The sequence below is a fragment of the Clupea harengus genome, chromosome 15 (assembly GCF_900700415.2).
Source record: "Clupea harengus chromosome 15, Ch_v2.0.2, whole genome shotgun sequence".
NCBI classification, from domain to species: Eukaryota; Metazoa; Chordata; class Actinopteri; order Clupeiformes; family Clupeidae; genus Clupea; species Clupea harengus.
In genome coordinates, this window is record NC_045166.1 from 16,342,655 (window position 1) to 16,363,111 (window position 20,457).

General features: G+C 42.8%; 3 protein-coding genes across 5 annotated transcripts in view; all 3 read right to left on the reverse strand.

Moving 5' to 3' along the window:
* Nucleotides 1-2,060: 2,060 nt before the first annotated feature.
* cd164 (CD164 molecule, sialomucin) lies at nt 2,061-11,831 on the reverse strand. 2 transcript variants are annotated; one of them, XM_042709916.1, is made up of 6 exons: nt 11,471-11,831; nt 9,792-9,863; nt 5,369-5,434; nt 4,883-5,074; nt 4,639-4,725; nt 2,061-4,315 (listed from the first exon to the last, which is right to left on the reverse strand). In XM_042709916.1, exons 1-6 carry the CDS (start codon nt 11,538-11,540, stop codon nt 4,155-4,157), a joined length of 648 nt encoding a protein of 215 aa, XP_042565850.1. In that variant the 5' UTR covers nt 11,541-11,831; the 3' UTR covers nt 2,061-4,154. The 2 variants fall into 2 exon arrangements, with proteins under 2 accessions (XP_042565850.1, XP_012691059.1); XM_012835605.3 differs by having other exon boundaries at nt 4,982-5,074; nt 11,471-11,816.
* Nucleotides 11,832-12,759: 928 nt separating this feature from the next.
* ppil6 (peptidylprolyl isomerase (cyclophilin)-like 6) lies at nt 12,760-15,262 on the reverse strand. Of its 2 annotated transcripts, XM_012835602.3 has the most exons (8): nt 14,986-15,262; nt 14,803-14,898; nt 14,363-14,551; nt 14,075-14,137; nt 13,824-13,971; nt 13,614-13,673; nt 13,272-13,407; nt 12,760-13,121 (listed from the first exon to the last, which is right to left on the reverse strand). In XM_012835602.3, exons 1-8 carry the CDS (start codon nt 15,061-15,063, stop codon nt 13,010-13,012), a joined length of 882 nt encoding a protein of 293 aa, XP_012691056.1. In that variant the 5' UTR covers nt 15,064-15,262; the 3' UTR covers nt 12,760-13,009. The 2 variants fall into 2 exon arrangements, with proteins under 2 accessions (XP_012691056.1, XP_031437516.1); XM_031581656.2 differs by lacking the exon at nt 14,075-14,137.
* A 162-nt stretch (nt 15,263-15,424) lies between these two features.
* ak9 (adenylate kinase 9) overlaps nt 15,425-20,457 on the reverse strand; it is a 28,031-nt gene continuing 22,998 nt past the window's right edge. Inside the window, exons 32-38 of the mRNA XM_031581216.2 lie at nt 19,593-19,810; nt 18,827-19,023; nt 18,201-18,370; nt 17,830-17,928; nt 17,344-17,446; nt 16,513-16,627; nt 15,425-15,789 (exon numbers count right to left, since the gene is read on the reverse strand). Of these exons, the coding sequence (XP_031437076.1) occupies nt 15,575-15,789; nt 16,513-16,627; nt 17,344-17,446; nt 17,830-17,928; nt 18,201-18,370; nt 18,827-19,023; nt 19,593-19,810 (1,117 nt within the window). The 3' untranslated portion in view covers nt 15,425-15,574. The remainder of the gene's footprint in view (nt 15,790-16,512; nt 16,628-17,343; nt 17,447-17,829; nt 17,929-18,200; nt 18,371-18,826; nt 19,024-19,592; nt 19,811-20,457) is intronic.

Here is a 20,457-nt window from a genome sequence, read left to right on the forward strand (position 1 = left end):
AATCACCAACTTAAGATGGTGGCCCTCGCGTTCATCTAAATCAAGATGTCTGCTGTCTGAATTATCTCCATTACCACACTGGCCAGCTACTGATCTCATCTCTGACGTCAACATGGCTGCCATGTGACATCACAGAGGCAGAGGTGTAAACAGGGTTGCCAAGGACACTCCCTGTTCCCAAGCACTCACCTTAGATAAAGCACAACCGGTTCGCTCAACTTCCCATCCCATTCAGACAAACCAAGCCTCTCTCTTTCTGGCTTCCTAACACTCATTACAGGCCTAATAGAGCCGAACGCTCCAAAGAGAAATCACTTAAGGCACTTTTAGAGAACTGGGGTGGGATTTGTGGTGACATGCTTTAAAAGGCTCAAAAATAAAAATAATAAGTAATTCTGCTGCATGTTTAACAAGCTTTTTTTAAGTTAAGGTTACAGCGGAACTTGGGGATGATCTGGTAGGGAATGATGGCGTCCCTTACAGACACACGGAGATCGCACTAATGAAAATGTTGTGGCTGGTTGTGAAACTACATCCCGCCCACGCCATCCCTAGAGCACAAACACAAACAGGCCAATGAGAGGGCCTGGAGAGGAGATGTGGGAGGTACTTTTCTCCTTCTTAAACAACTGGGGAGACAGCACATGGTTTTACTCTCAACTCCATGTACCCTTCACACTTGCCTCATATTGAATCTCTGGAGAAAACCTAGCACTGTTTTGGCAACATTAAATATACACTCCTTTCAAATGCACACTTCTTTATTTCATTTAAAACAAAACCAAAACAACGATTTTCTTCAACTAAAAACAACAACATTCAGATGAACACCATGCATTCTTCATGGAGATCGTACAAGGCAACATGTGTATAGCAGTTGCGGACTGGCGGTTTTGCAGTTAGCTACAAGGCAAAGCAGTAGCATTAGACACAGAGACAAGCAGGGGGAGGTGAGGTGTGCAGGTTATAGGGGGTAGGGATGAAACAAGTCCCCACAGTCTCTGGCTGGACCTGACAAGAGTGAAAATGAAAAGGACTTGAGTGGTTAAAGGAGCCTGCAGCCTTAATGTGTGTTTTTTCCCGGTTTTATTACATTTTTTTGTTTGTTTTTGATATTTTATTTGTATTGCGTTTTCAAGCATCCTCCATGCAAGTCTAATCCCCCCCCCCCCCCCCCCCCCCCCAGGAAATTATTCAAGACCAGAAGCAAACCAACTAAACAAAAACACCACATAAAAAAAAATATTACAACAAAAAACTTTTTACCAATATGAGCCAATCACAATGCAAGCTACAGAGAGAGATATGCCTACTCTTCTGCTACTGAACTATCAAGGAAGCAAAAGTAAAAATTTAAATCAACGATTTCTGGAACAAAGATGGTAGCAAGCATGAAGATCCTTTAGACCGGGCTAACATAGCAAGTAAGATCAACTCTATCCCCTACACATAGGGGCCCCTGTATATTTACCTTGCAGAATATCAGTGAAGTTCTAGAACCATCCTTCAAACTGGAACACACTGTTAGAAGGAACTCTCACCCAGAGAACAAAACTCACCTCTCTGCCCAGAGAACAAAATGGCCTTATGGTGGTTTCAAAGGCGTTAGGACTTACAGGGATCTGGAAGGTTGTGATGTGAGGGACCCCGATAGTTTTGTGTGTGTAAGCATGTCAGTGTGTGTATATATGCGTCTGTGTATGCATCATTGTGTGTGTGTGTGTGTGTGTGTGTGTGTGTGTGCGCACGCACGCCTGTGGGTGTGTGTCTCTCTTCGCTTGAGTAGGTCCGGCTTCACACACTGCAATCTCTCTCCAGACAGCAGTCAACTCCGGCCCAAGTTTAGACACTCTTTGCACAGCTCATAGCTTGCCAGGTCAAGGCCACGGTCACGGCAACGACAAGCGACCAAAAACAATCTCCAAAGCGCCACCAATTCCCCCAGCTTCATCATGAAGCTTTCAGATTGGGACATGATTCATTCATTCAGTCTTATTTATTTTTTATTTTATTTTTGGGGGGGGGGTTGGGGGTACCAATTGTTAGCTCCAATGATATCAACATAAAATATCTTCCCGAAATTTTGGCACATAGCACTTCTGCATAATTCTGAAGAAATATCCCAAACTCAAATTCTAACCTGTATTGGCCACTGGCCGGACACTGACCCCATCAGGCTGTGATAGCCAGAGGATGATCGACACGATGACCTTGCACATACTACCTGGTCTCAAAAATTTAAATAAAAATCTCATCCACGTAAGACTGCATGAGAGGGGTCTCTACACTGCCACACACACGCGTGGTTACACCATGACAACGGTCGAAAAGCTCGAAGGCTTCTAAGACGCATCAGCGTCATTGTGAAGCAGAAATACATAGGTGATTTCCCCCCCGACACACAAGTTAATCAATTAAGCATTAACATCAAATCATCACCGACGACATAATTATTAAATGACTTATAGCAATCAGTCCAGCTGGAGCCTCCATTGCCTCTTTACATCAAATCACAGCAACACATTCATACACACACACACACACACACACACACGACAGGAATCTGCAGTCACACTAGTAACACATTCACATGTCTGGAGCAAGGGGGAAGGCTCCCTCTTCATCTCAGACGCCTCTTGATTGAGTCAACACTGAAGGCACTTCATCTGCCATGGCTTCCCAAAGACACACTTTTAACCCACGACTGCTTCACTCTCTCACTCACACACACATATACATACACGCAGATGTAACAAACCAAACACCTCTCCATCTTAAATTCTGATGAGGAGATATTTGATATATTACCACTTAGTTGTAAGCCCAAGATACAAGCACAACCACTGGCACAGGTGGCTACCATGGCTTGTATTGCATAACCGAATGGCGAAGCCCTGATCTTGCACATTAGCAGAGTGGCTAACGCAGGGTTCAAGTTGCATGCCCGCAAACACTGCTGTTGTTACTGCTGCTAATGGCACAGACCTGTACACAACAGTACTGTATCCATAAAGCATGGACTGTAACCAGTACAGGTAGGAACAGCTGTAGCCAGTGGCAAATCAACCAATTGGCTTCTTAGAAACATTTATTCACCTGCTTGCTAAATAGTAACAGATACGTCCAAGTGTGTGTTAGGTGATCATTAAGGGGTTCATAATTGAATTCTTCAAGTCAGGCTTTTATGATCTGAGAGATGTACACACTAATCTGGCTTTAGAGAGGGTTGGTGAAATATTAGAACACCTCACTGGACAGACAGACACTGCAAGTTTCAATTGCTAATTAGCGGCGAAGGCAAGGGAGCCTAATGGTGTCAACACTGATGTGCTACCAACTAATTGGCCATGTTATGCACTGTTCAAAACATAACCCACAATCCAACTCCCACCATGCCTGAAAGGTTTTAATGACGATTAGCCCGGAGCGGAATGGGAGCTTGGGGGGGGGGGGGGGGGGGTGTTGAGGGTCAGGGGGTGGAGGGACGTAAATGTGAGTGCGGTATTTTGGTTGGCTGTGAGAGGACATGATAGCCGTGCCAAAGGGGGAGAATAAAAGGTGCTTGCAGCCCTGCGGCTGATTGGCTGATTCAGCCTGCTCTGGCTTTTTGGACTGCCCTCCACAGCCTCTGGGAGGCCAGGAATGACACACACACACACGTTCATAACAGACATGGGTCTGTGCAGGAACGTTAATGACATAATTGCCTTCAGTACTTTACATGTTTGTGGAGTTGGGTTTCAAAATAAAGGCATTTGTATTGGTCTCGAAAAATGTGGTTATACACGTGTGTGTGTGTGTGTGTACGTAATCTAAGTTCATGCAAAGGTCATTTTTTTTTTTGCCCAAGACCATGAAGGGGTCTTGGCTAATATGGCATCAGTAGGAAGGTCTTTGTTTGGGAGAGTGAGGCTGCTTATGTCAATGTGTGCATCTGGGCACACACAGAGGCATGTCTCTCATCTTAGGTAGGTCTATATAGACAGGAGTATTAATCCAAGTGTGTGTGTTTGTGTGTGTGTGTGTGTGTGTGTGTGTGTGTTAGTTTGTGACACTGAAAATAAGGGGCGGGAGTGTGTGTCTGTGTGTGTGTGTGTGTCTGTCCAGTGTGATGCCTATGCGGCAGGGAGTGGGAACACATCTGTGCGTGTGCGTTACAAAGTGTGGTAGTTGCGGTCCTTGGACTTGCAGAACTTGTATAGGAAGAAGATGACCGCCTGCAGGCCCACGACCAGCACGATCCCCCCGATGAAGCTAGCCGCGTCGAACGTTGACGACTTCGAGGGGGACGGAACCACGGTCGTCACGGTTACGTCTGGAACATATAAAAAAACCACACAAAATATGAGAGCGGCAGGGATTGATTACACAGAGACAAGTGAGAGAGAGAGAGAGAGAGAGAGAGAGAGGTGGAGGGGGCAAACATGAGTGAAGGAGTAAGAGATAGGGAGAGTTGGATAATGGATGGTACTGTAGCGTAAACACAAACACACAGACCTGGTGGGTACCATCTTAATGCACACCTCCTTCATGCACACTCTCTGCGTCTGCGTGGGGGGAAGTAAGGGTCCAAGCAGACGCAGACACGCATGCGCACACACACACACACACACAAACAGAGAAACAGTGTGTACTCACTGGAGGCTGGTGAGCTGGGAACAGTGGAGTTGGAATCGTGGGTAGTGGGAGGAGCAGGTGGGTGTGTCGTTGACGCGTTCACAGATTCTACATATACAAAAAGGTTACACACATCATTTACATTACAGTACGCTTTTCCATACATGCTAATTTTAGGTTTCGTACATTGGTGTTTGGCTTAGCAGTTGTGAGGGAGGAGTGTGTGTGTGTGTGTGTGTGTGTGTGTGTGTGTGTGTGTGTGTACCTGAGGTGGGCTCGATGGTAGAGTTGGTGGACGAGTTGACTGTAGTTGGTCCAGCAGTAGGGAGGGAGAGAGTGTGTGTGTGTGTGTGTGTGTGTGTACCTGAGGTGGGTTCGATGGTAGAGTTGGTGGAGTTGACTGTAGTTGGTCCAGCAGTAGGAAGGGAAGTGACTGGGACTGGTGGGGATGGAGATACTAAGGGGAGAGGGGGGGATCAAACTGGTTAGGAGTAACTGAATGATCATCTACAACACTCATACAGTCAGTCCGCAACTGCTTTTAACATTGTGTGCATTGGTTAGTGATTTTACAGAACAAATAAACACAAATATGGAATGCGTAATACTCAGATTAGAATGCTTAAGATGAACAACCACTGTTTAAAGTTGGTTACGTTTTCAAAAACATGAAAGCATGACAGAACGACCAAGATGCCTGAATCTGCCAATATGTGTGTGTGCGCGCGTGCGTGTGTGTGTGTGTGTATACCTCCACAGGTAGCATTGACACAGTTGGTGATGTTAGTTGCCGTCTCATTCACACACGTCGTGGTACCTGATGAGACACCAAAGAAACATTAGTCATATAATTACTCAACATAGGATACAATACATCAACACACATGCACTTTAAGGAGGGGGTGCGGACCCAGCCAAACATACATGTCTGACTAAGGTTCACTGTGTGTGTGTGTGTGTGTGTGTGCGTGCGTGTAACATTTCATGGTAGGGTACCCACTGAGTCACGGTCACCTGCCCTCCTGTCCAAGTAATTACTCTGTCACAGAGTGTGTGTTTGTGTGCATGTGTGTCCGTGTTCTATGAAAGAGGGAGGAAGCCGGCAGCAGATTTTAAAAACTACCGTGAAAACTCCAATGGCACACTCGCCCTGACACACAAAAGGGAGGAGGGAGAAGGCATTACACGAGCAAGATTACATACATTAAGAGACTGTGGACCATAACAAGTGTGTGTGTGTGTGTGTGCGTACACATGCTGTTACAGTAATGGGACCAGAGTCCATTCTGAAGCTTTATAAACTACAGCAGAATAAGCCTGTTTAAACCAGAAATGACTTGGCACCTAAAACAGCGTTTGAGTGTTAAGTGTGTGTGTCCTCATTCCAAACAGTATAGTAAAGCCTATTATCCATCCTGAATGTACACATCCTCAGACCTAACCATTACCTGCCTATGTTTTGCCTGAGCTGTATAGGCTAAATGTGTGTGTGTGTGTGTGTGTGTGTGTGTGTATCTAGGTCAAGAGAGATGAGTATCTCCTTACAGTGTTTGTGTCTCACCTGCAACACACACCCCTGTCAATGATAAAGGGACTGGCCTATCTCTGCCCCCCCTCCCCCCACACTTGGTGTCCCTACAAGCTGAACTCACAAGTAGAACCGGATGGAACAACTACCTGTGACGTTAATGTCTAGGATTCAGACAAACAGAGAGGCGGGGTACCTGGATCCATCAGGGCAATCATTCATCATTCTACTCTTACTTTCTCACAAAGCTCAACAACTCACTGACCACACACACACACACACACACACACACACACACACAGTATCAACACAGTATCAACACAGTATCAACACAGTAAAAGAAAAACTAAAAACGAGTCATCTTTTCACACGACTACCACCTATTTGCATACATAGATTTCCACTACTTTTTAATACACCTAGGATCAATTACAATCATGGTCTTAAACTCCAGAATGAATTCCTCATCATGACTAGTCAACTTATCTGCTTATATAAGGCAGGGTGATTTGGACACATTATCCACGACAGCCGAGGCGGTTATTGTGTGTTTACCTTTGTCTTAGAGAGAGATTTATCTGTAATCTGACCACTCCTGCAGGGTGGTGAGGAGAGAAGGGTGGAGGACCAGGCTACGCGGTTAGAGGAATGTCTGTGTCAGCTGCCTTTCAATAACAGTGCTGGCGTACAGGCTGAGTGCCCGGGAGTCCTGCTTAATCAAATCTCTGAATTGAGCATAGAGTGATCGATTACGTATTCCGTCGTATGTATGAAAAATGCGGTTTTCTGCCTTTTAAAAGCAGGTATGATCCAGATCATGCATTAGGTGCAGGAATAGGAGAAACTTCCAGAAACAATGGAAGCAGTATTCCGAGCATCAGTTTTGCTCATTTGTACTACAGCCTTGACTTTTGTTTCCTGTTTAATGTATTGCCATCTCTTTCACTTCACTTTGTGTACATGCCTGCTTCAATACTGACTTAGTTTGTTATACCTGCTCACATAGTGTACTTCTTTTTGAGTGGTGTAGAATTACTGCCCTGTATTATCTCTGATGACCTCTTATTAGCATGTATATCTATTTCCTTATCTCAAAACTTTTGATTCCTTTTAATGTCAGTCGGCGGTTCCAAGCTTCCATTCAATTGGGCCTGTGATTGAATGATTCATTGTCTAGAGGGTGGTGACATGTGTTGATTATGCGACCAGCTGCAGGTTTAGTGCATTCAACATAAAATGAAGAGGCAAGGCAGCTGTCAAAGTCGCTGCTTGCACGGCGCTTTCCAACGTCCGTCCATCTGCCTCTATGTTCCCATACATGTCAGGGTAAATTGTGTATCAAAATTCTACGTGAATGTGGTTGGCTGTGCTTTTGAGTGGTTTTCATTTCATTGCTTTGTCTACTGGAGGTGAATGATACATTATCCTATTTTTCTTCATGACGCATATATAAACATGTGTGTTGTATGTGTATGTCACTTAGTGCATTTATTCACTGCTATGGTTTTTTTCCTCTCCTTTTTTTAAATCAGTAGCGCATGTAGAGCAAGTGTATGCTAAGTGTTTGTATTTGTGTAAAATGCAAGATGATTACCCATAGTTTTGTGAGATGCAAGTCTTTCTTGAAGTGGGTTGACCTGGGCTAGTCTAGTTTTTGCTGCTGACACATAAATTCAAACCTGCTCCGTCCTGTCTGACCACACATTATAGTCAGGGCTGGGAATGAGTAAGGTTAACTGAGGCAAAGATGAAAGAAAGACAATAATGAAAAAAGACACACCAAGACAAAGACAGCCAGAGAGAGTGAGAGAGACAGAGAGAGAAAGGAGAGAGAGAGAAATGATTCAACTAAGAAAAAGTGCAACATCATCCTTTTCTCTTCCTCCTCCATCCCTTTCCCTCTGACACACACACTCTGAAATCACCTCCTTCCTGCCATTCTTCCTCTCTCTTCCTTTCTATTCTCTCCTTCACATGTGCATGTGTGTATACACTTGTGTGTGTGTATGTGTGTGTACGAACTTATGAACTTACAAATTCCTCCTTCTTCACTCTGTTTCCGTGTGAGTAAGTGAGATGTTATTTGTGTATATGTGTGTATGTATGTGTGTGTATTAGGGGTGGGGAAAAAAATCGATTTTTCGATTTCTCTCGATTCTCTTTAGAACGATTCTGTCTCGATTCAGAAAAGTTCATAATCGATTTTTTAATAATAAAAAAAAAAAATTAAATTATTATTTTTTTTTTTTTTTTACACATTCATTTTGTGTTGAAATGCAAGCTGCATCGATTATTGCATTGTTCATAGAAAGTCATAATTGTGACAAGGAAAAACTTTTTCTCTAATAAAAAAATAGATCTGTTGATTTATCAAACACAAAGTAGGAAGTGATTTGAGACTCTAAGTAGCAAACTCAAATGTTTTAAAAATTGAGATGCATCGATAATCGTTTTATCGGTTTAGAATTGATAATCGATAATCGGTTTAGAATCGAGAATCGGTTTAGAATCGAATCGTTGACCTCTGAATCGGAATCGAATCGAATCGTGAGGTGCCAAGAGATTCCCACCCCTAGTGTGTATATATGTGTGTGTATATATGTGTGTGTGTGTTTTCAACTGCAAGAAAGTGCTGATCCTGGAGTTGCCAGGGTTTCCCAGCCCAACAGTGATCAGTAACACGCATTACACTGACTCCACAAATACACAGAAGAATTCAAGACATCTTCATCTGTAGGCATCCTGTCAATTTCTCTCCACTCTGCCAGCATATAGAAGTCACGCCACTCAAAACTCATGCCCCATTCTCTCCCCCTCACACACACACACAGCCATCATTGGTTAGATTGTTGCAGGGCTAACCAAGTTAACCTCATTTGTAAATTGGCTACACAGGTACCAAGACTGTGTGTGTGCGCGCACACACACACACACACACACACACACACACACACACACACACACATCTCTGTATTCTGTATGTTGTAGCTATGGACACCCTCTCCACTCTGACCACAACAGAGCCACAATGGCAGGTGGTCAGGAGGGAATCCAAAGCTTCGCCAGGCACATTCAGTTCAACACTGACATTTCTTCACAGAACAGCGAGAACTCCCACTCACAGGACACTATATAGGGCCCAGAATGTGTCTCTGTGTGTGTGTGTGTGACAGAGAGAGCAAAAGTGAGTATGCGTAAGACACACTCACAGGAGACAGAGAGAGAGAGACAGAGAGAGAGACAGAGAGAGAAAGAAACTCAAAACCCACCACACATTCTGCAGAACTCACACATACACACATTACAGAAGTGCTCTTCTTTCTCCCATCACACCAACAGGGAGGCGGAAGGTAGGTGGGATGGAAGAGAGAGAGAAAGTGAAGACTATCTAGAGATCGCTTCCAGGTCATGTGTGCATAACTCTCTCCCACTCCAACACACACACACACACACACACACACACAGCAGAAGTGCTATTCCTCTCTGGTGGACACACTCTCAGAGCTCACAAACCAGTGCTTACAGCCATGCAAGAGCATGAATGCGCACACACTCACACACACAGCATAACTAGTGCTGTTCCTCTCTACTGAACCTCTATGCCCACACATACAGTTGCAGTGAGAGAGAGAGAATGAAAACGTACCTCCACAATCCAGCCAGCTGCAGTCGGTGTTGTTTTGGCATATGGCGCAAAGCATTAATGAGGCACAATCAGCTGTGAGGGGGGACAGAGAAAACAATGCATTATGTCTGGTCCTCTCTCTCATAACCAACCAGTCCAGTTCTACTCTACTACATATTCCAAAGTTAAGCATAGGTAGGATCTTACAAATCTTTAACAAATCATTAATCTCTGCCAGGCATGCTGGAGAGTATCACAATTATGGGTTATACCTGGAAGGATGTTGTTCTGTTCTTTATTGCTGAACTAGTAGTACAAACATGTAGGCATCGTTTCAAAATATGAAAACGGAAAGGTTCACAGAGAAGGAGACTGAGAAGAATGAACGTGTTGGCAGGTCCTCTCTTACGGCTGCAAGGCAACGGTCTTTTATCAAGCAGGGACTCATTGCAGCCTCTGCTTTTTTAAGTATTTAAAACAACAGTAAGAGATAGTTAGTCTTGCGTGATTTCTTTATTTGTGAGTTGTATTTCATTCTTGCATTGACGCACACAGCATTCCAGGAAACAGCTCCTCCGCCACGCGTCGGTAATTATTTAACAGCCGACTAATGTGCCTTTGAATCAATCACTTTTGTTTCAATTTTAATTATTAATTAACTGGGTCACACGGGAACATGACTGTACACCAACTCAAAGACGCAACAAGGATTTCGAGGTAGTCTTAAAAATGTAAGTGTGGTCTTTGAGATGGCCTCGTTCTTCTTGGGTGAGACAGGGGGGACCTGGGTCGCCATTTGAATTGAAGTCGCCGACAGATATACCAGTTAACACAGCTTAAACAGGTTAAAGAAGAATGTTGTATTTGTAGACACAACCGCAGTGGTTACATTTTTTCTTTTGACCAACTTGTCACCCTTGGATGTAACTTTCAGCCTCCGCGTCCCACGGTAAAATGAGACAAGGCCAGATAATAATTGTCCTTCACCGTAGCCCTTGTGACTTCTGCAGCTTGCCATACGATCTCAACAAAACACAGCACTTCATTGCACAACGTTATACATTTGAATTTAATGTTGAGCCAACAGCCAGAGGCACTGTTAGCCGATTACATAATAAACAGCTGGAAGGTAGGCAAACACATGTTGGTTAACTGAGAACCACAGACGCCACAACTATCAAATTACACCATTTAATGACCCAATGACATAGGAGAAAAGGCCCGAGTTGGTCAAGCCTAGCAATGTTAGTGGGCGAAATTAAAATATCAGTTTAGTAGCAAACTAACGGTACATGCAATCTCCCTGGTAAGCTAAAACTTATCTAGGGTGTTCTTCTAACTTAAGCTAGCTAGATAGATAGATAGTTAGCTATCAAACGTTGGTTGATAACGTTAGGTGTATCGTTAGCCAGAGATTTATCATGTCTCTCTACACATCATATTTTTTTATAAAACAAAGCGCCTACAAGCTTTTAAACTCATGCCACTACTGACATGTCAATGACTATTCTACCGTAGAAACACACAGGGATACTTAGGCACAGGACAATTGGATATCCTCAAGGCACGACTACGTAGCGAGCGGGCTAACATAGCTTGGTGATAGTCCTAGCTTTCAAGAGACACGTAAAACGGTCTAGCCAACTCTGTCCACTTTGGCCGACCAGCTAAGTAAATGTTAAGTATACAGTTACACTCACCAGATTGCGCATATGTCGTTCCTGCGAAAACGGCAAGAAATACTGTCACATGAAAAAGTCTCCAATACATTTTTTCGAATACTTTGCTCTCCTTCTACAACGCTGATGGCACTGAAAAAGTGGTTCGTGCTGGATGCGGGGTTTCAGCAATAGGTGACTCCTTTCCACCTACTTCCTGCTTTCCTCGAGTCATGTGGCAGGTTTCTTGTTTTCTCGATGTGCGAGACGAGTGGACGTTCTCCGCTCGTCAAATCAAACGCTTCATCAAATTACCTATATCCTTCCCAGTTTCCTTCCTTTCTCCGATCGTCAAAAAGGACAATACTGAGAAAGCTTAGCCTACGAATTCAAGAGAGATCCGTGAAAGGAGGGAAGAAAAGAAAGATGAGGCAACTTAGGAAGCGTGTAGCCTCAATACCTGCAGAATTGCACATGCATTGTCCAAAACTGACAAAGTTTATCATGTGTTCTACATGTGAAGTTTGGTGAACCAAAATAAGTTACAACCCACGATAAATTCATATATTTCAGCTTTTAAATGTATAATGTATGTATATATATTTTATCCTATTGATTTTCACTCTTAAAGTAGTGTGTTGCCAGTCAGTCCAGTCGGGACAATAAATCCTATCTACCTCAAAACAGCATTCTAAGAGCTATGATCGTTTTAAGTTCCTGCCGCGCAGACACAAACAAAAAGGGGGTACTTCCTCCAACAGCTCTTAGAACTATGAAAAAGTTCCTCGGTCTGAAAGCACCTATAGATGCTGACTGGTGTGGAACTGAACCTGACCAAATGCATCAGCATGAGCCTTTACTAGGCTATGAAACCAGTCTACCTGTTCATGCCTTTGTGTTTCAGCTGACCATCAGAACTTGTTCATGAGATAAATTGCAATTTACAAAAACGGTGGATTTTGCTGTTGTCTGTGTTGTCTTGTCCTCACTTAATCTGCTTCATGCTCATACTTCATCTGTTCAATGCAATATTAAGGGACGGTGGCTTGCTTTCATAACCATTCAACCACTCAACACTGTTGTACTGCTGCAATAAACACAGTAGTGTGGCCTGACCTTTGACATCGGCCATGTTTTCGCTGGCCCTCTCCTGCAACTGTTTCATAACTGTGTAACAAACAGTTACCTTGATAAACCGCAACAGCAGTGTGACCATAAAGTGCATAAATATTTGATGAGCTGTTAGCCTCCACTCTGGTGGATTTTATACGGTGCACTGTGCGTGAAAACTCCACAGATCTTACACATGCTCAAAGCGCTCCACACACTAAAACATTTTGTAGATTTTTATTATCTTAATGTGTGAACTCTTTAAAGTAAGGAGGTTTAAGTCTCTACACACTACATTTTTTTGTTTTTTTATTATCATAATCCAAAACGCTTTAAAGTAAGGAGGTTTAAGTGAGCTTTAAAAAAAAAAAAAAAAAAACATGAAAACGAGTGAAAGTGTACTGACAAATATAGCTCCATGATGTTCTGCTTTTTTGAGACCAAGCACAGTGTGTGTGTGTGTGTTACAGGTCACAGCTGGAGCTCTCCACAAGCCACCACTCTACAGTCCACTTTGGGTCTCTCATTCTGGGTGGGCACGTCCTCCAGCCTTTTGAGTACATCAGAGCCCTCAACCAGTTGCCTGAAGAAGCAAACAAACACACACACACACACACATATATGTATACACACACAAGTTTCTTGAGGTCAAGCTGAAGTCTGGATAATAATAAAGAGGTTTAAATTTCAAGTCATAATCACAGAATAGTACAACACAAATTTCCATATTTACCCAAAGGCCACATATTTCCTATCCATCCACAGTGCCGGCTGCAGGGTGATGTAAAACTGTGATCCGTTGCTGTGGGGACCCTGGTTGGCCATTCCCAGAATGCCTCTTTTGGCGTGTGGCACAGCAAAACTCTCATCTAGGAGTGGATTTGCAGAGCAGCTTTATTAGAAACACCAATGGACAATCGGGGAGATTTGGACAAGACTGATGTTACTCAGTCTTCTGAGGCCTGATTCCTCTTTTCTTCACGTTAGAAATCAGAAATAGCACCTGTGACACCTGTGACTCTGCAAGGGTGTGTGTGTGCCCACGTGTTAAGTAAGAATGATCAGAGGGCAATACCTTCAAATGTTGGGCCATAAATCGAATCTCCACCATTGCCTTTGCCAGCAGGGTTGATATCTGAAACAGTAGATCATACAGACCACACACACACACACACACCATTGATTACATTTGCCACTTCAATGGTCAACTACTTAAGTGTACGCAGGTGTGCATGTTTGTGTTTGTTTGTGTGTGTGTGTGTGTGTGTGTGTGTGTGAAGAGTACCTCCTCCCTGGATCCACCCATTAGGTACAACTCTGTGAAATAAGGAGCTTTTGTAGGAGAGCATCAGATCACTGTCAGATAGACCCTTCTCTCCTGTGCACAGAGCTCGGAAGTTTGCACATGTTTTTGGACAGACATCACAAAACAGCTGGAAAAAAAAAAAACACACACACACACAACATGTTTGAGTGAATGAAAGTTTTGGCTTTTTTTTTAATTGTTTTACTTTTCACAGTTCTGACTCGTCTCACCTCAAACAGTAGTCGCCCAGCAACCTGTCCTCTGATCTCTACATCCATGTACACAAACACATGCTGCACAGTGCACATGGAGAGGACACCATTTATCTCTTGAATTGAGTCATTTATTCACCATCATAATCACAGAACCACTGCTTGGACAGTACCATAAACCTGTGCTGACATACAGTAAACTAGCTATTGTTTATGTAAATGAACATGAATAATACGTTTTATACCAGGTCCAGGACTATACATAATTTTACAATAGAAATCCTATAAATATGACTTATAACTTGCCCCTGTCTCGCGCAGGTGGTTGGTGTAGTATTCTTCAGCAAGGGCCAGGTTCAGCGCGTGGGGCCGGTGAAGGGTGAACCCCCAGACCTCGACTGCCCATCGAGCTAATTCCTTTTCGTCTCCAATTAACCGTCCGTTGAGGTAAACCATTAGCGGGGCGTTGAACTGCCATACCTCCCCTCTTAGCTCCTGGCCATGGCGCACACCAAAGGGAAAGATACATACTTATAATCACCCATATATTTGCGCTTCTACCTTCATAAGAGCACGTTTAGTCAAATTCTAGCAGCAAAGATAACAGATAATCTTTGATTTATAGCGACAGCTTTGTGGAGAGCATATTTTCTCTTAAGAGTAGGCTAGCATAGGCATACAATAAATCCCATAAAATGAAATAAATTAAAGCTTGACAAACTCACGAAGCTACTTAACCTACGTACCATTTTCTTGTTGTCTAGATATCTATGCCAATCGCATTCCAGTAGCGGATGAACTGTCAGATCTGCGAACGATGATGGAAACTTCTGTTTTAGTCCCTGGATCAGCAAGAGATCATGGGAGATTCAGTTGTTTTCCTGACTCTCCAGAAACAACAGTGGCGTATCACTGACATAAACATTTACCTCAGCAATGCCCTTCGCGAATTGAAAATTATGTTCTTTCATAAGACCAACAACTTCTATAAGCTGAGTGGACGCCATGGCACCTCTTCCATATAAAGTTTTTTTTTTTTACAGGAGTGTGGACTTGTAAATAAACGTCGGGTATCCATAGTAACCAAAATTACAAAACGGAAATGACGTGTCCTTGCTTCAATCGCATTTGTTGTCCAAAGCAAAGCATCTTTAATTGACGGGCTCTGTCTTAAGCTTGTAATATTACAACACGGAAATAATGGACCGATTTAAATGGATTCGTTTTTTATGTTTCTTTTAACACCTACATAAATAAAGATAAAAAACGCTATTTTTTGTTACTATTGTTAGAATAGTGCCTACAATTATTCATAGAAATAATGAAGTCAGGTTACAACAGAATTGTACATTTCTTTTAATCCCTACATGAACAAAAAAGTAATCCAGTGGTGAATAAATTACATAAATATAGACGTAAGACACTGAAATGAAGACCAATGTCAGAGTAAAATCTCGTTCAGAAAAAAAATCACAGCGTTGCATCATGAAACCACACAATCAGAGTCATGAAATGCTTTTATCTGCCAGCTAGTTGAGTTGATTCACAGGAAGTCTCCAGAGCAAGGAAGCGCTGCAGTTTATATTCAAAGTCAATGGGCTGCTCCTGAGGCAACTTGTACTTCGCTGTCATGGTGAAGCCCAGGTAGGTGATGAGCTCACAGTTCTCCTCGAACTGGGCCAGCTGGCGCTTGTACTTCTTGCGGGTGTAATCTGAGAGACGTGGGTTAAATGCTGAGAGACAGAGAGAGAGATAGTTAATAAGAAAGTAACTCAAGTAATCTTTATTCATATTGCACATTAAAAACAACAGAAGATGGAACAAGGTGCTGTACAAAATGAAGAATACTGAAAAGAAACATGGACAGAGAGTTAGTGAATGGGGACATATACTTTGAAATAAGACTTTTCTCAATCTCAGTGCCTTTAACACCTCGCTGCAGTGCTACACAGTGACAGGTTTTGACAAGGATCATCACTTGAGAGTGAGACGTAGAATTGAGGAAGTGAGGAAGTCTGTGGTTTCGACTTTCACATATTCATTCGCTGTTCTGTGAATGGAAACTTGAAAGGAAAAATCAAACACTTTAAGTTCTGTTTTTTTTCTCTAAAAAAAAGAAAAGGGGGAACAGAAGTTTGTTAAAAAGCAGCGGTGACCACAGGAAGGAGGGGTGGCATCAGAAGAGGGGGAGAGTAGGAGGAGAGAGAGAGGTGTGTATGCGCAAGCTTATTGATCTTTATTTGACAATATTAAATTGCTTCATACAATGTGGGATGATGTAATTTGCCACACACTGGACATTTGAACTTAATTTGAACTTGACATGCAAACCCCACTAGGCCAGTGCTTTAGGTCTGGTATTCATTCAGACTGTCATACAGGCTCTTCGGATTATGTGCTAAAATGTTTTTATCTCTGTGATATGTGTGTGTTTAGGCAATGAATAATTGTGTTACCTTTGAGGTAGAAGGCCACATATAGCAAAGCAGATCTCTTCACAGGTAGGTAGGGGAACTTTGGCTTTAGACATCCCACTGCAGTCATGGCCTTAATGATGGATTTTGCCACACCCTACACACACACACACACACACACACACAAACATAAACAGTGTAAGTATAGCAGTAACAACAATAGCAAATAATAAACTGCACAAGAGTCTGATTGTAAGGCTATTGTGCCATAGTCACATTCCGCTGAAATGTTCATTAAAACAGGACTCTTTCCCTTACTACTTTTCCTCTCTTTCTTCTTGACCCTCGATAAAAATACTCAAGCTATGCATTACTCTGATGGGAAAACACCATCTGCCCCCGATGTTGTACCGGATAAATATCTTACCGAAATGGAATGTATTTTAAGACTAATTAGAGTAAATAACCAATAACGTACCACTAAGTAAAACTATTAGGGTTATGATTCCAATCATACATTTACTTCAATACATTTTGACACAGAAGATGCTTCCTCCTATCATGTGCAAACTTAACAAGCTTTATCTTATTCTGATGGGAAGCTAACATCTTTCATCAGGGTTCTATCAGCTGAAGAACACACCAGTGACAATAATATCAGTATTATGGTATAAATCACAGTAAATGATAGGTTTGAGTAAGTGCAATACCTGTATGGAACCTATTCCAGGGATATTTACTGAGCTGCACTGTGAGATAAGCCTAAAGATTTCCTTCTAGAGAAACTCAGATGGCTGTGTGGTATTGTAATGCGAGAGCAGCCTCTGCCATCAGTGTTGTGTTGACTGAAGGGCAGTGTGCTTGAACTCTGACCTGCTCAAGATAGCCCAGCATGGGCAGAGAGGTGAGCTGAACTGGCTCTCCGAGTGGGGGCAACTTATGGGGGAGCTTCTGGTCCCAGTACAACTGAGGCATCCTGAGACAAGGAGATGGAGAGAGAGAGAGAGATATGGAGGGAAGGAGAGAGAGCAAGAACAAGAAATAGATGGGGGGAGAGGGAGAGAGAGAGAGAGATGAATTCTGTTAACATAAACCTTTCATTGTGTGAAAATCAGATGCACAGGTATTCAACAGCATACATGATAATACCCAAAAGCAAAATATAAAGATACAATAAACATAACCTTTCTAGTGTATATGCACACATATATGCCTGTGAAAGTCTTAAACTGAAACCCACTCCCACAACTTCTAAAGCGGTTCACCTGCCCTTTACAAGACTCAGAGTGGGCGTCATGAACCAGACCATAGCCCAGACAGTGTTCCTCCACGTTCCTTCATTGCCTGGTTAGAACTCACCTTAGGAACTTCTCCTGTTTCTCCTCATTCTCGACGACGTAGATCTTCCCCCGGTATTCTATGGCAAACTCCATGTTCCCCCTCACCAGGGCCTCGGCCCTGGGTAGAGATGCAGGCTACTACAGGGACCATGTCTACACACTCTGAGTTGAAATCTTTGGTTTGTTAAGCTATACTCTACAAGATCAAATACCTCATTGCGAGATGAATATGAGGTTGTTAGTTTGTGTCCTATCTCCTATGTCATGGCTCACAAGGACAAACATAATACTTTACGTGATAACCTATGAACACCTAGACAACCATGTGGAATTTCTGGTTTAGAACTAGTGATGTGTTTTGTGTTTTTAAAACTGTGACCATGGCTGTACCTCAGCTGCCCATCCCCGAAGGTAACGGGGCAGTAGCCCTTCAGCTCCACCTGCTGGGGGAATCGGCTCTTCACTTGTGCTGCTGTCAGTTTCCGTGGCAACAGGTGGGGAGGTGGGAAAGAATTTGGGCATCCCGGGATCACAAAGCGCTCTGGAGTTTCAAGAAATTTCTGTGTAAAAGAGAATGATAATAACATAAATTAAAAATAAATACACTTTTCTCCGGTATGAAAATGTACCTTGAATGAAAAAACATTTTGTCACAATGGAATCTACAGTAACTAAATCTGTTTTTGTTCCAAGATAAGCACTTCAAAAAAGCAACCAGGAACACTCCAGACAACTACATGAATAGGCCACCAAATGCCTTACTGTAACACCCCCTATGGTTATTTTCACGTAATTATACAAAGTATACAAATGAACCATTGTGATTTATGAAAGCCAGTTTTTGTCCTTTGCCTTTTCTGTTGTTCTTTTGTTCTATCTTTTGTATTTCTATTCACTTTGCAATTCTATTCTATAAACCACACTAGTAAATAAACAAAAACACATATTGTAACCCCAAACCACAAATTCTCCCAGCCTAAAATCGTAGTCTATTTTGACCTATTGGTCTTTCATACCTGCAGGCACTCTTTGGTGGCCATCTTGTAGTAGTGTCCGCGGTACTCTGCGGCAAACTCCAAGGAGCTGGTCTGGGAGCAGTCCACCAGGTGGTGCTGTTGAGCCAGGCTCACAGGGCAATACTGGCCAAACTCCCCCAGGCGAGCCTGTAGCTCTTTGGGAGCGATACACAGATGGGCGATGCTCGCCGCCTTGCCTGGAGGTCAAAGGACATCGGCTGAGGTTGAGGCTGATGTTAACCAGTATCATCATTGTTTATTCAGGGAGAATTGACTGAGCACAGGGCTCTTTTGCAGCAACGCCCTGATTGAGGCTACATAGTACAGAAGAACAATAAATAAACAAACCATAACAAAACAAAACAGACAAAATAAATAAATAAATAAAAAAACACATTAAACAACTCAGAAATTAAGTATAAAAATAAATAAATAAATAAATAAAATAACATAAAGTAAAAAAAATTCAATCAGAGGATCATTTAAAACAACAGCATTGAGGCACATCCTTATTATCTAAAAGGCTCTTAAATTGGTTGACAGATAAATACTTGGTTAATTTCAACTCCACTTGAACAGTGTTCCATTTATGGGAAGCAAAGAACTTAAAAGCTATTTTACCTATATTAGTTTTTGTAAGGGGGATTTCAATGACAGATGGATTTTAATTTTAAAAGTGACATGAGATAATTAGGCAGTTAATAATATATATATATATATACTTAAGACATGTATGTGTGTGTGTGTGTGTCAAGGTGTGCGTTACCGTTGCTTATGCGCTCCATGTAGGTGTGTATGCTAGCCATGCTGAGGCGTGTTCGCTCCAGCACATGGCTCCACACCCACCACTTGCTGCGCTGGGCATCCACCGGCAGCCAGTTCTGGTGTTGGAGCTGGTAGTGCTGGCGCACCGCCCCCACCTCCTGCCTGAAGCAGGAGCTACGCACCGTCAGGATGGAGGGGCTGTCATGCTGAGGGAAGGGCCTAAAGGTAAGACAGAGAGAGAGAGACAGAGAGAGAGAGATAGAGAGAGATAGAGAAAGAGCGAGAGCGAGAGTGACAGAGAGAGAGAGAGAGAGAGAGAATCTAAGTTGAATCAGTCTGAAAAGGATGAAATCAATGGCCATGATTCAACTCTTTGTTTGGCTGATGTCATGTGGAAGGCGTGGAGGCTAGGAGAGCTGTGGGAGGACATGACAATGTTACTGTAGGATGGATGTAATGGAAGGCCTTGTGATATGGTCAGTTCTCGTGGACCCTGTAGGCTAGGGGGTGCATAGTATTAGGAGGACTTGTAGAATACAATACTTTTGGGTGTCAGATTTTTCATGGCTGGCTGTAAGTGGAGGCTTATTACAAAAGTTCCAAGTTTTAGAAGTGCAGTCTGCGATGCTTAAACTATCAATATTTTGTTTTAATTCAGTGGATTGCTCCTCATGGTCCTCTAGCTGTCCATTCTATGTGTGCACTCAGTATTCGTATTGGCTCTGTAAACAGGAAAGACACTAAGTAGCTCAGACTGAGCCACACACATTACAGCATGTGAGGGAGGGGTGTAATATGATTGGCTTTTGAGCTCAAATATCAACAACCTTTTGCCAGAATCGCAGACCATACCTTTAAAGTACAGT